Consider the following 14,830-nt stretch of genomic DNA (forward strand, 5'->3'; position numbering starts at 1 on the left):
AGTCAGTATTTAGTGGGCTGGTGGGGGTGCTGTTTGGGCCTCTGTGTACTTACCAGCCTGAGCCACAAGGCAAGTAGACCCATACCTGTAGTTAACTACCCACTACCTGTTAAGTACCCACATTGCACTGAGGGTACCTAAAGGACTCTGGAGTTCAGTTATATCTTACGCAGCCCAGTTTTTCTAATAACAAATTCAGCCTTGCATAGTTGGTGAGGTACAAGTGGCCTTCCTTCCCTCCACATATGTATTGTAAAGGTTAATCCCAAGCTGCAGGTTTACCTTCAGTTCTCTCAATAGTGCCCTTAAGTCTCCCCATATTTCTCCTGTTCAGATGATCAGAAGCCAAACAGGAAGAAAAAACGCTGAGCTGGGTAAACAAAGTTCCCATAATGCCTCACTCCTGCACAGACACCCAGACCAAGTGTACATGCTCAGTGTGTAAGACTAGGAGGAAGCTTCCTGCTGATTGGCTCAGATCCACATTCCTAAGGGGGGGAGTGAGTTCTTGCCATTCTTAAGGGGGGGGACAGGAGAGGGGAGAGAGCAGAGAGCTGCATGTCTCTGGTAGAAGAAAACAGACACGAAATCCTGTGTTTCTTTTGAAAGAGAAGTCAGTGCAGTTTCTGTGAGTGCTTATGGCTGTATTTACATAGACCTTTCTGATAAAGCTTACTGAGTTTTTACCTTTCCTTCTCCTTTAAGTACCCCATTAATTTAAATGTAATAAACTGGCACACACCAGGATATTTATCAATGTGACAGAACAGATACTCACAGATCCTTATCAAGTTTTAAGCTTACAACAGAATAGACCATAAAACCTACTTTCTAACATATAAACTTGCTATTAAATGAATAATCATAAAGGGATGAAACGGCTCCGAGTTGTATCTTTAACACAAACTCATTTGTTTGAATATAATTACTGTACAGCAATGCCTTTGACTAGTTTTGCTATAAAATGTAACCTTGTATACAAATACCTTTTTTGCTTGAACTATTTCTGAGGCTGAAGTATTTTGTTGCAGGACACAGCAGGCCAGGAGAGGTACAGGACGATAACCACAGCTTATTACAGAGGTGCCATGGGATTCATTCTGATGTATGATATCACGAACGAGGAGTCATTCAACGCTGTGCAGGACTGGTGAGTGCTTTGAATATTTGTATGTGATGCTGGGCTGGATGTGTTTTAGTGCCATTCGCAAATGGTTCTGTGTGAAAAGTCTCTAGCACAGAGGGCCCCACCTGCTACAGTAAGGGGCACATTTACTAAGACACGAATTCGAATCCGAATTGGGAAAATTCCGATTGGAAAACGAACATTTTGCGACTTTTTCGTATTTTTTGCGAATTTTCGTCGCCTTTGCGGAAATTGTCGCGACTTTTTCGTTACCAGTACGATTTGCGTGAAAAAACAAGAGTTTTTCGTAGCCATTACGATGCGCTCGTATCTTGTCGCGACTTTTTCGTATTGAGTGCTCGTAAGCGGCGGGCGAAACTTTCAGACTTAGCATGATTTTGGAAGCCTCCCATAGGACTCAATGGCACTCTGCAGCTCCAACCTGGCCCAAGGAAAGTCTCCCATAGGGCTCAATGGCACTCTGCAGCTCCAACCCGGCCCAAGGAAAGTCTCCCATAGGGCTCAATGGCACTCTGCAGCTCCAACCTGGCCCAAGGAAAGTCTCCCATAGGGCTCAATGGCACTCTGCAGCTCCAACCTGGCCCAAGGAAAGTCTCCCATAGGGCTCAATGGCACTCTGCAGCTCCAACCTGGCCCAAGGAAAGTCTCCCATAGGGCTCAATGGCACTCTGCAGCTCCAACCTGGCCCAAGGAAAGTCTCCCATAGGACTCAATGGCACTCTGCAGCTCCAACCCAGCCCAAGGAAAGTCTCCCATAGGGCTCAATGGCACTCTGCAGCTCCAACCTGGCCCAAGGAAAGTCTCCCATAGGGCTCAATGGCACTCTGCAGCTCCAACCTGGCCCAAAGAAAGCCTCCCATAGGGCTCAATGGCACTCTGCAGCTCCAACCTGGCCCAAGAAAAGTCACCATACTGAAGCTTGAATGAATCCGAATCTTTCGTACTCGGCGCGAAAGCTGCGAAAAAGTCGCAACTTTTCGCGCAAGTATTAACGCTACGAAAAAATCGCCAGATTTTGCGCAACATTCAGAATGGCAACGAAAAAGTTGCGACAATTATCCGAAAAATCGCGAAATACCGATCATTACGAAAAAAACGCAATCGGACGCATTCGGCCGTTCGTGAGTAAGTAAATGGGCCCCTAAGTGTTGTTCAGTGAAAATAGGTCCAGGAAATAGGTGCAACATTGCATCAAAATGGAAAGCCCTGTTTTTCCTGCTCAGCCATGACCGCTATATACAGTGGCTTGCAAAAGTATTCGGCCCCCTTGAACTTTTCCACATTTTGTCACATTACAGCCACAAACATGAATCAATTTTATTGGAATTCCACGTGAAAGACAAATACAAAGTGATGTACACGTGAGAAGTGGAACGAAAATCATACATGATTCCAAACATTTTTTACAAATAAATAACTGCAAAGTGGGGTGTGCGTAATTATTCAGCCCCCTGAGTCAATACTTTGTAGAACCCCCTTTTGCTGCAATTCCAGCTGCCAGGCTTTTAGGGTATGTCTCTACCAGCTTTGCACATCTACAGACTGAAACCCTTGCCCATTCTTCTTTGCAAAACAGCTCCAGCTCAGTCAGATTAGATGGACAGCGTTTGTGAACAGCAGTTTTCAGATCTTGCCACAGATTCTCCATTGGATTTAGATCTGGACTTTGACTGGGCCATTCTAACACATGGATATGTTTTGTTTTAAACCATTCCATTGTTGCCCTGGCTTTATGTTTATGGTCGTTGTCCTGCTGGAAGGTGAATCTCCGCCCCAGTCTCAAGTCTTTTGCAGACTCCAAGAGGTTTTCTTCCAAGATTGCCCTGTATTTGGCTCCATCCATCTTCCCATCAACTCTGAGTAGCTTCCCTGTCCCTGCTGAAGAGAAGCCCCCCCAGAGCATGATGCTGCCACCACCATATGTGACAGTGGGGATGGTGTGTTCAGAGTGATGTGCAGTGTTAGTTTTCCGCCACACATAGCGTTTTGCATTTTGGCCAAAAAGTTCTATTTTGGTCTCATCTGACCAGAGCACCTTCTTCCACATGTTTGCTGTGTCCCCCACATGGCTTGTGGCAAACTGCAAACGGGACTTCTTATGGTTTTCTGTTAACTTTCTTCTTGCCACTCTTCCATAAAGGCCAACTTTGTGCAGTGCACAACTAATAGTTGTCCTATGGACAGATTCCCCCACCTGAGCTGTAGATCTCTGCAGCTCCCCCAGAGTCACCATGGGCCTCTTGGCTGCATTTCTGTTCAGCGCTCTCCTTGTTTGGCCTGTGAGTTTAGGGGGACGGCCTTGTCTTGGTAGGTTTACAGTTGTGCCATACTCCTTCCATTTCTGAATGATCGGTGGAACAGTGCTCCGTGGGATGTTCAAGGCTTTGGAAATCTTTTTGTAGCCTAAGCCTGCTTTAAATTTCTCAATAACTTTATCCCTGACCTGTCTGGTGTGTTCTTTGGACTTCATGGTGTTGTTGCTCCCAATATTCTCTTATACAACCTCTGAGGCCGTCACAGAGCAGCTGTATTTGTACTGACATTAGATTACACACAGGTGCACTCTATTTAGTCATTAGCACTCATCAGGCAATGTCTATGGGCAACTGACTGCACTCAGACCAAAGGGGGCTGAATAATTACGCACACCCCACTTTGCAGTTATTTATTTGTAAAAAATGTTTGGAATCATGTATGATTTTCGTTCCACTTCTCACGTGTACACCACTTTGTATTGGTCTTTCACGTGGAATTCCAATAAAATTGATTCATGTTTGTGGCTGTAATGTGACAAAATGTGGAAAAGTTCAAGGGGGCCGAATACTTTTGCAAGCCACTGTAACACATTAATCCTCAGACTTGACCAAGGGACAGGACCTCCCACCAATGCTTTGAAAGACCCAGACCCACCAGAACTTCTTATTCCTATTGTCCTGTCCAGCTAACGGAATGGAAGAGAAATTATTACATATCTTGGAACTATGGGTACATTTAATGCCCTAAATTTTAACTTCCCATTGGCGATTAGCTGCAATGGGTGAGCAGGGAAGCAGGACATTTATTTACACTTAATTTCTGTTCACCTTCCATGGCAGCCTTTACCAGTAATGACCCACACTCAAATATACAGTTTGGGTACACGGACTATGGACAAGGGTTAGGCCTACGTCTCCTAACACATTGGTGGGAAGTGCTGCACTGCGACTAGGTCACAAAATTAACCTATTGCTGCCATAGAAAGTGACCAGGAAACTCAATTGAGAGCAGTTGTATCATTATTTGTGCCCTGTTTTATTGGCAGGCTGACCAGACAAAGCTCTGTTTACATCAGGGAGGGTTATTGACATCACACTAGCTTGCAGTGCAGCTGTAAAGAGAGACTGTACCTTATCAAAGCCCAAGTCAAGTGTGAATAAATTTTCCTGTTTTAACTGACCCATTCCCTCCAAAGGCAAGTAAGTATAAGGTTATCTTCCTAGCACAATTTAGGCTTATGCATTAATGGCCAGACTATATAATAAATGATTGATTGGGTTTGGGTCATACTATCATATGCATTGCCTCCTCTGATCTATAGCAGTGCTATATTGTTAATTGTTTTGCTGTTTAGGTCAAAACCTTAATAAAACAATTGAAAAGATTGGATTTGGGCTTAAGGTCGATTCATGGGCTGATTCTAGCTGCCGATATCGGTCACTTAAACCAATTCGCCAGCTAATCGGGCCGTGTATGGGCACTACCGACGGGACTGCACGACCGATCTGGCCTGAAATCGGCCAGATCTCGATCGGGCAGGTTTAAAAATCTAGTTGGATCGGCTCGTTGATGCGGTCCCCTGACCGACTTTGCCTATACCCGTCGTTATAATTCGATCTGTTGGCCAAACGATTGAATTAGCCTGGATTCTCCTGATATCGTCCACCCGTAGGTGGGGATATAGGAAGAAGATCCGCTCGCTTGGCGACATCACCAAGCAAACGGATCTTTAGGTGTATGGGGAACTTTACTCGTTGTGTTAGAAATTGGCTTTCAGTATTAATACATTTGAATCATCCCCTAAAACTCTTCAAAGATCCCTTTGTGAGCAGTGTTGTGCCTGAGCTAAATCTCACAGTTGGACTCATGTATCAGCATATAAACGAGTCTGTGATAGTAATTAGCCATCAGCTGTAATTATTAAACTGTACAGGAAGCATGATGTTATCTGTCTGATTCTATATATTATTTAAATAACCATACCATCCCCTGCTTCACTGGAATGGTTGGGATAAGAAACATCTTTGATACTGATATGGTACAAAGACTGAGTCTCCTTAATATCTTTAATGTTGGTATAATATCTGGAAATTCATTCCATTCTCTCTAATACACAAAACAGGTCAACTCAGATCAAGACGTACTCCTGGGACAATGCACAGGTTTTACTGGTTGGGAACAAATGTGACATGGAAGATGAAAGAGTTGTGTCATCTGAAAGAGGAAGGCAATTGGCAGAGCATCTAGGTGAGTGTGCAGCTGGTAATGTAAGGCAGAAATCAAAGAACTCTGCAGAAGGTAAGTGAAAGTGAGCCCTCCAGCCTCAAGTACTTTTCATTAGAACTCTTTTGGTTGACCCAGAGATTCCTTGCTCTGAAAATATTATACTGTGCATGTACTGGCCAAGGGAAACCCATACACTTTCCTGAACTGTTTTGGAACTGTCACACTATAGTAACACAGTATTGTTATTTAATGGCACTAGCACTAATCCCACCTTCATCCAACAGGTTTTGAATTCTTTGAAGCTAGCGCCAAAGACAACATCAATGTGAAGCAGACATTTGAACGTTTGGTGGATATCATCTGTGAAAAGATGTCAGAGAGCTTGGATACAGCTGATCCAGCTGTCACCGGAGCCAAACAAGGACCCCAGCTCACTGACCAGCAGGCACCCCCACACCAAGACTGCGCCTGCTAAGGAAAAAAATCCTAGCCTTGTACACAAACCGTTCCTTCCCCCCACCTTCCTAACTTCAATAGAGTGGTGACCTTTCCCTCATGACCTTGAATACTGCATATCGTCCGAAGATGACTCTTTGTCTGTTACAATCTTTTTAGTTAGAATATATGTAGCAAAGAAAGAGATCAAACAGAATGGTTGATAAAAAAAAATAGTTAAAGAAAAGTATATATCTATATCTATAGAGAGATCGAGAGAGATGGGTGCGATTTTCCAGAACTGAGTGGGTAAAGCTGAGAAATGGTTGGATAAATATTGCGTTTTCACATCATTGCTCAGTGGGGACTTTGACCTACATTTGCCTTTTTAGCATTTGATGTTGGTACTTGCTCTTGAATTAGTGGCAATTTAAGAAAGAAGAATGACTGTGCAGGACAAATGTACCTTACAGAGATGGCTTAAACACAACATCATGAGTGTTTAAACAGGTATTCTACTGTTAACAAAGTGTAACCTCATGGCCTTTCTACAACTTGATTTTTAGGACATGTTGACTAGGCCCTAGTATTGGCATTACACTAGCTGTATCCTGGTGTAGCACAATCGTCCTTTCCAATGTAGAAGTACCAGGGAATGCTTATCAGGGATTCTCTATACATATATAAAACCATTTGGTGGCAACTGGCAGTCCTTAGTATCAGGTGACTGTGGAACCTCACAAAAATAGATGAACCCATATTTGGAAATGACCATTGCTTTAAGTCTTGTATGGAATACAGTTTCCCTTTTAATTAATGTGGCATTCCTGCTTAAAGGCAGCCGTTTTCTTGTTAAATAGATTTTTCCAAGCATTTCTATAGCCTACCCTTCAGCACTACTGTAATTTTGTCTGCATGAAAATGAATGTTCTCTGAACCTTACCAAATTGTTTTCCCCCTCCCCCCCATTTTTTTTTTTTGTGTGTGTGGGTGTGTGCGTTCAGAAACTTCCATATCATAAATCTTCTTCACTTTTTTGTGTTCAGATTATTTATATATATTATATATATATTTTTTATTATACCGTGTCTCTTGTGTCTGAATCTGATGTGTGAAACTATCGATATCATCCTATTTTCATGAAGTGCAGTTCCAGCTATGTGCCACTAGATGGCAGCTGCTTATAGAGGAGTTCAGTGGCCAGTAACAAGTCATTTTGTCCTCTGCATTAGGTGGTCATAGAACCTTTTATCCCTTGAAAATAAATATTTTAATTCTATATAAATTATGAACTTATAGAATATATAGGTAGTCACAATAATATATAGCAAATTGTATGTTGAATATCATAGGCTTTTTAAGAATGCATTAATTTGAGTGCTGTGAATTTCCTATGAGATTTTGTTCATGTAGTTAGAATAAAAAGTAAAAAGTGAAACCACTCGTTTTAATATTGTCTTTCTTTTAAAAAAAAAAACTAAAAGGTGCAACAGTGTTGGAAAGGTAGGAAAAGCTGTCTTTAGATGTCTGCACTTATTGTGTTTCTCATTGTCCATTTATTTTTGTATTTATATGAGAGCATCTAGAATATTTCATTCAGAATAGAACATTCATTCTCTTTAGATTTGTGTATATATTGATATTACTATGAGCTACCAGACCAGCTTTCTTGTTCTAACAGAAAGGTTCTTAGCTAATCTTTATAGTTGGACAGCAGTCTGGAGAATGGCACGATCTTTCCCTTTATAATGCCAAACACATTTACTTGCTTTATAAGATGAAAAACTATCTGTATTGGTGGGGTTTTAAAAAAAAATTCAAACACATATAAGTTCAAACAGCAATCACACTGGGAACTGCACACTGCAACAGGCCAATGCAAAGTGCACCGTGGGTGAAGAGATAAACCAGTACACTAGAAAAAGCCAGTTTTCACATGGTTGCTTTATTTGTGAACTTGGAAAAGGCACAGGGCTAGGCTCTGAAATTTAACTTAAAAGAGAAATAAATACTGTTATATAAATGGATAAAAACTTCCAAGAAGGGCATTTTGTCACAAGAAATTCTTCTGTATGGTCGAGGCTTTTAAGCTAATTATATCTCTTGATAAGTGTGCAACAGACCCTCAGTTGCATCCTATTATGGATTCCATTTAGCTTAACTTTTTGAGGGCACACTTGGCACCTACAAGATTTATTAGAACTCGCTGGTGAACAATGAATCTGCCAACCCCACATCAGTACTGTATGTGCTAGTCACTGGCCACAAACAAAACTCTGGAATCCAGCCGAGCATTATAGTTTGAGGAAATGAGTAATAGGAAAAATCAATACTTTTCTATGGATTTTAATAAGCCTAATGGACTTATAGAGATTACCAGTTCTTTTGCCCTGAGCATCTGGCAAGGAAACAGTGCAGCTAATGACTGAGGGCCCAGTAAAGAGGACTATGATAGGATCTGCCGTTTGGAAACTGGGCAATATGAATATATTTAGACATCTCACATTCGGCAAACATAATTCTACCTTATCTTTTCACACATTTATATACACGCATACCAACATCACAAAATAATAACGGTCTCTCAAATGCTAAAGTACTGTACTATAGTACACTGGCAGCAGCAGTAGTAGTAGTTATGCAAAAGGTGCCCCTTTTAGGGAGCACTGCATATGGGGCAGGAGTTCCGTGACCACAAAGTCATGAAGACCCATGCTAAGTATATTTATTTATACAGCATACTGATATCTCAGTGTAAAGGTTATATTATACTGGAGATATTATGGGTCATCTCACAGCACACAGTGGTCCCCAGTATTTCAAAACCTAAAGGTATGTATATCTGGAATGTTTTGAGGTTATCCTTAAAAACGCCATTATTAAATTATTTTACTGTTCATTAACTATGATCAGTACATTCTGCATTACTTCCCAGAGATAATGACAAATACAGTAGAAAAACTGAGGCAGAAGATAAGATCATTTAGGAGGAGCATTAAAGAAAACAAATGGCCACCTTTAGGGCTCTGGCACACGGGGAGATTGGTCGCCCGCAACAAAACTCCCTGTTCGCGGGCGACTAATCTCCCCGAATTGCCATCCCACCGGCGACAATGTAAGTCGCCGGTGGGATGGCACATGCTGCGCAGGCGATTTCAGCAAATCGCCGAAGTTGCCTCGCGAGGCATTTTCGCCGATTTGCCGAAATCGCGCCGCCGCGTGTGCCATCCCACCGGCGACTTAGATTGTCGCCGGTGGGATGGCAACTCGGGGAGATTAGTCGCCCGCGAACAGGGAAATTTGTCGCGGGCGACTAATCTCCCCGTGTGCCAGAGCCCTTAGACAAATGTCCTATTGATTGTCCAATGTTGTTAAAAATTTTGGACTGGATTTGCTAATGATACAGGGTCATTTAAAACCTCTTCCGACTTAGCTGGTGTTTCATGGGTTACTGGATTCTGTAACAAAACAAAGATCAGATAATATTAGATCAAAATAGAAGTAAATAATTTCAAACAAACATGCCTTGTTTACACAAAACAAAGATTACTCATATTTTACTGTATTCTGTAGCTTTTCTAGATATTTTCATCTGCACTTCTAAGGGCAGTGGTAGATGGGGAGATTAATCACCCGAGACAAATCTCCTTTGTTAGGGGCGACTAATCTCCCTGATATGACATCCCACCGGCTTGAATGTATGCGGCGATGGCTCTCGGGCAACTAATCTCCCTGTCTACCACGGCCCTTACTCCCAGCAGAGAAATTACTATTTATAGATGTGTTTGAAAATGAGTTATCCATTTGCTGGTCTCAAAGGTGAAAGCATCAAACTTCTCAAGTGAAATCTATGTCTTTAATTGATAACAGTAGCATCAAGTTAATGTACCTCTATGGAACTCACCTTGTGTTTTAGGTAGCACAGATAGATGTCCCATGCCAGTGTTACAAAATTAACATACATCACTCTGTACTTGGTAGGAAGGAAGTAGAAGTTGATTATTTGAGCAGGCGGCCACACACACCATTCAACCTATAGAAACAACCATAATAGTAGTTAGCGTACATCAAAAGCATTGGTACATTTCTAGATTGCAACCAAATCACACTTTGTATTGTGACACTCAACTCGGGTACTTATGTTATATGTCCAAGAAGACCTAGCACTCTGTGGGGACACACTAGGTCATGTGCATAGAGCCCACACTCCGAAACCAATCCAATCAGCACAAACTAACCCTCTAAATGGAATGTATACCCTAAACAACAAACCTATGCAAACACATGAAAAACCGGCACATCACTGGCCATTTTGGCTACACACGAAGCAAGACATTTTGACCAATAAGAGAACCAGATTTGATCTTTCTACAGATTTCTGATAACCTGGCACAGGACAGAGCTTGAATCCTATTAAATCATTGCTTAAAGGGACGGCTCACGTTAACTTTTAGTATGTTATAGAATGCCCGATACTTAGCAAGTTTTGAATTGGTCTTCATTATTTCCTTTATTTTTTTTAATAACTTGCCTTCTCTTTCTCACTCTTTCCAGCTTTCAAATAGGGGTCACTGACCCCAGAAGCTAAAAAAAAAAAAAACTATTGCTCCATGAGGCTACAATAGTACTGTTATTGCTACTTTTTATTCCTTATCTTTCTATTCAGGCCCTCCCACATTTGATTTTGGGTCTCTCATCCAAACCACTGCCTGGTTGCTAGGGTAAACTGGATGTCTGACAACATGGGCAAGGGGAAATATACAGGATAGGAAGCACCCAGCATACTAGTTAAACTGAATAATGAAAAACACAGGGTACAGATGCTACCAGTAAGTAGGGACCTTGGTGACTGAACAGATGTGTACATTTCATGCCTGCACAACAAAATATTAGACATGGAAGCATACAGATAAGCCATTAACTGTGCTCAATGCAAGTCCACACCTAACCGGCAGACTGTGCTTGGTTGGTGGGTTTTAGCCACACATAACTGCTGTAAATGACTTATTTTACACTGCCCCAAACAAACAAGAGCAAAACAGTGCCAGATATCCCTCTGCTACTCACCTTGTACATTTCCCAAAATTTTCCCTTAAACTCTACCCAGCTTTCCTCCACACTATGTCCTTCCATTAAACCGGTTCCTGCCATTTAAAATGAAACTGGTTAGACTAGGACAAAGGCCATATCTTACAATGTAAACACTTCACACAGTTATCATTTTTTAATAATTAATTTTTTACTTTAATAGTGTATTTTCTCTATTGTAAGATGCCCAGTTTTCATATGTGTTAAATAGAGGGTTACATATACTTTATATCAATTTATATTTTCAATAGATGTTAAGTGAAAGACACTGTCACACATTGTGATTTATTCTAACTAGGAAGCCATAGGCAGCTGCAAAGTTTTCTTTTTTAAACAACTATATTACAACTATACTACAGAATCCAATGGCTAAATTGTCGTGAAAAAGAGAACAATTCGCTTTTGAAAAACATGTAGGTCATTGTGAGGGTGTGTTACTGAGAATACCTAGGAAAAGTGGTCTCTTGAAAACATACAATGATTTATGGAACAACCTTCATGCTTTTCTAAAGCAAACAGTTCTATTCTTCATGATAATTTAGCAATTAGACTGACACATTTCCAGGCTGATCTCAGTAAGTGTATGTATGTATAACTTTATTTATAAAGCGCCACAAGGGTACGCAGCGCTGTACAATCTTACAGAATACAAAATTACACACAGGGTGGACAAGTGATATAATAAATATATATACATAAGTGCCATGTGCCCGTAGAGCTTACAATCTAAGTGGTTGGGTAACATACAGGCACAAACCGGAAGGTAGTGACACCTTTACTTATAAAATTAAATATTCTATAAGACTAAAAAGCACAATCAACATTTACCCATAAAAAACATGGTTCCAAGAATAGGAGAGGCCACAATTTGTTCAACCAGGACCTTCTTTAAAACCACACGCACTGTTGCGCCTGGGAGTATTCGATCCAGGAAAACATACCAATAATGGTCAACAGGACCAAGACAGCACCCAATTGCAAACATCCTGCCTGTAAATAAAAGAAAAGTGAAAAATAAATGTAGAAATAAACACCAAAATGCACTACATGTTACCTTGAATACCTTTTCACACCAGCAGTGGTTCATATCCATATATACACAGGTCTAGTTCTCCAGAAGTTACATGTATATATATCCTCTATTTACATTTGGGCAGAGATGCTGGTCTTTCACAGAATATCAAAGGAACAGACGAGACACAGCCTACATTGTCCAAGAGTCACGCAATCTTTTCCGCTACAATGGGCTGATCTGTCAGGCCTGAAGGGCACAAACTGTGCGAGCCAAAGCTTGTACCTGTTCGTAGCCAATCTCGCTTTTTTTCCTTATTTCTTCTCATTTCCCATGTCTGTTGAATTGCATCACCAGTGGACAGAAGCACCCCCGCACTCACAGTGTTAGTGATCAGCAAGGTCTGCCCTGTAAATAACTGTTTCCAGCTGCCAACAAAACGAGTGAGCAGAAACCTGCCCTGGTGGATCATTATAGCTGCTGTAGGTGACAAGCCAGGCTCTCATTAGATCTAGAAAGAAAATGAGAATCATTGAGCCCCAATATGTTTTGCAGCACTTTATAATAAATGATTGTATCAAATGAACATGAAAGTTACATACAAAAATGCTACCTGTTTGTGCCCTACTCTGCCTGCCCTATGCTGCCTGTTTGTGCCCTACTCTGCCTGCCCTATGCTGCCTGTGTGTGCCATACTCTGCCTGCCCTATGCTGCCTGTGTGTGCCATACTCTGCCTGCCCTATGCTGCCTGTGTGCCATACTCTGCCTGCCCTATGCTGCCTGTGTGTGCCATACTCTGCCTGCCCTATGCTGCCTGTGTGTGCCATACTCTGCCTGCCCTATGCTGCCTGTGTGTGCCATACTCTGCCTGCCCTATGCTGCCTGTGTGTGCCATACTCTGGCTGCCCTATGCTGCCTGTCTGCCTGCCTGTGTGTGCCATACTCTGCCTTCATTATGCTGCCTGTGTGTGCCATACTCTGCCTGCCCTACCCTGCCTGTGTGTGCCATACTCTGCCTGTCCTACCCTGCCTGTGTGTGCCATACTCTGCCTGTCCTACCCTGCCTGTGTGTGCCATACTTTGCCTTCCTTATGCTGCCCATGTGCCATACTTTGCCTGCTATATGCTGCCTGTGTGTATCATACTCTGCCTGCTATATACACAGGCAGCATACAGTGACAGAAAGCTGGCACTGATCCTACTGACCCTACAGTCCGTCTGAGGTGGAACTGGAGAACAATGTGGGTGCTTACAGTCTGAGCCTGAGGTGTGAGCAATGCAGGGATTAAAAGGTATGAACATTACAGGGGATTACGTTTTTTTAAACAATACAGGGGTTTACTGACTGAATCTGAGGTGTAAACCATGCTAGGGGCCAGTTCATCTCAGTACTGATACCATTTAAATCTTACACAAAGGTAAGCAGTCATAGCAGCCAGACAAGTGGGGGCCACGGGCGCCAGTTGGACAGCACAGCCTCAACTAGTGCTTCTGAATGACATGTAAGATAGGGGACTGTTAGAGGGTGGGACATCTAAGTGCCAGATGCCAGTGGGTATTCATGGGGCAAACATAGATCTGCTACATTTTGGAGCAAAGACCTAAGGCTATTCAGCAAAGTCCATGGTGGATGTTTAAATGTGTGGATATGGGTGAGGGATTGCTGAATAGTGGTAAAGGGGGGGGGGGAAAGGGGTTAAATGTTCTAAACTGTACACCTGAGGAACTCGCCTCCCTCACAGTCCTGTTCTATCTGGCGCTATCACGTTGAGCAGAGTTTCTGGGTTCCAAGGTTGGGGAGGACTAGTCAGAAAATGTGGGATGTTATTTAGCCCCACAAGAGAGCTGTGTCTGACTGAATCCCACAGACCTTTGCATTACGCCTGTGTATATAGCACTACGGGACACGCAGCACTGGATATTTTTTAAGTTAAAGTGCAAACACCGTAATAAAAAAGCTAGATATACAAAGATAACGTGTCATGTGCTAAAAGACAGACATAATAAAGTTTCCTGCCCTCATAGAGCTAAGAATTCAAGCGGGATGAGAACATACAGGTATAATCATAAAGTAACAACTTATGTGTTCGGTAAAGTTCCTTTATAAGCGGAGGTGTATATTGTCTCCCTCATCTCCCAGCGCTACATGATTCCTTTCTTTATCATCCCAGAAAAATGGTTTCAATTGCGTTTTACCTCTTAAAACTGTAAATACATCAGAATAGAACACATATTCTCTGTACTCGGTGTTCAGGCTGGAATGAGGGCTGGGCGTGTCCTTTCATTCTTCCACAGGAAGTTGTGGTAACCGTGAGTGACAGGAGAACTGTGCAATAGCAGCCCAAGTCCCGCCCTATGCAGTTCATGCTGCAGCCCTGCACATTGTATGTAATCAAGTTGCTGTTTTTCCTAGTCTTTAAAGTTGTGTTCCATTATTATCTACTAGATCTGATTTCCTGAACTTTTATTTGCTCATCTTCTATTGTGTATAACAGGCTCCTCTGGGATATGCACCCCCCAATAATGCAGTAGCTTTAACATTATGCTGTGGCTCTCCTGCTGTCTGGAACACCCTATCCCTACAATTCTGCATTAAGTAGGTATATACACATGAAGCAATGATCTAAAGGCCTCATAGTGTTCCAACATTTAGTTAGATGCCCAC

General features: G+C 42.1%; 2 protein-coding genes across 2 annotated transcripts in view; one reads left to right on the plus strand and one right to left on the minus strand.

The window, feature by feature from the left end:
• rab3a (RAB3A, member RAS oncogene family) overlaps positions 1–7,502 on the plus strand; it is a 34,351-nt gene extending 26,849 nt beyond the window's left edge. The window contains exons 3-5 of the mRNA NM_001016426.2: positions 1,032–1,150; positions 5,526–5,650; positions 5,914–7,502. Of these exons, the coding sequence (NP_001016426.1) occupies positions 1,032–1,150; positions 5,526–5,650; positions 5,914–6,104 (435 nt within the window). The 3' untranslated portion in view covers positions 6,105–7,502. The remainder of the gene's footprint in view (positions 1–1,031; positions 1,151–5,525; positions 5,651–5,913) is intronic.
• A 1,849-nt stretch (positions 7,503–9,351) lies between these two features.
• Positions 9,352–14,470, minus strand: LOC100497159 (mpv17-like protein 2). Its single transcript, XM_002934810.5, has 6 exons — positions 14,362–14,470; positions 12,450–12,675; positions 11,981–12,142; positions 11,132–11,208; positions 9,969–10,097; positions 9,352–9,522 (listed from the first exon to the last, which is right to left on the minus strand). Exons 2-6 carry the CDS (start codon positions 12,634–12,636, stop codon positions 9,436–9,438), a joined length of 642 nt encoding a protein of 213 aa, XP_002934856.2. The 5' UTR covers positions 12,637–12,675; positions 14,362–14,470; the 3' UTR covers positions 9,352–9,435.
• Between the last annotated feature and the right edge of the window lie 360 nt (positions 14,471–14,830).

Source organism: Xenopus tropicalis, chromosome 1 (genome assembly GCF_000004195.4).
Source record: "Xenopus tropicalis strain Nigerian chromosome 1, UCB_Xtro_10.0, whole genome shotgun sequence".
Taxonomy (NCBI): Eukaryota; Metazoa; Chordata; class Amphibia; order Anura; family Pipidae; genus Xenopus; species Xenopus tropicalis.

What these genes read in the sequence shown, in the direction of transcription:
- LOC100497159 (XM_002934810.5), bottom strand. Translation starts at nt 12,636, where the DNA reads ATGATCCACCAGGGCAGGTTTCTGCTCACTCGTTTTGTTGGCAGCTGG. An exon ending in TGGAACCATGTTTTTTATGG is followed by an intron (nt 11,209 to 11,980) that starts GTAAATGTTGAT and finishes TTTAAATGGCAG; the next exon opens with GAACCGGTTTAATGGAAGGA. An exon ending in AATTTTGGGAAATGTACAAG is followed by an intron (nt 10,098 to 11,131) that starts GTGAGTAGCAGA and finishes TTGTTTCTATAG; the next exon opens with GTTGAATGGTGTGTGTGGCC.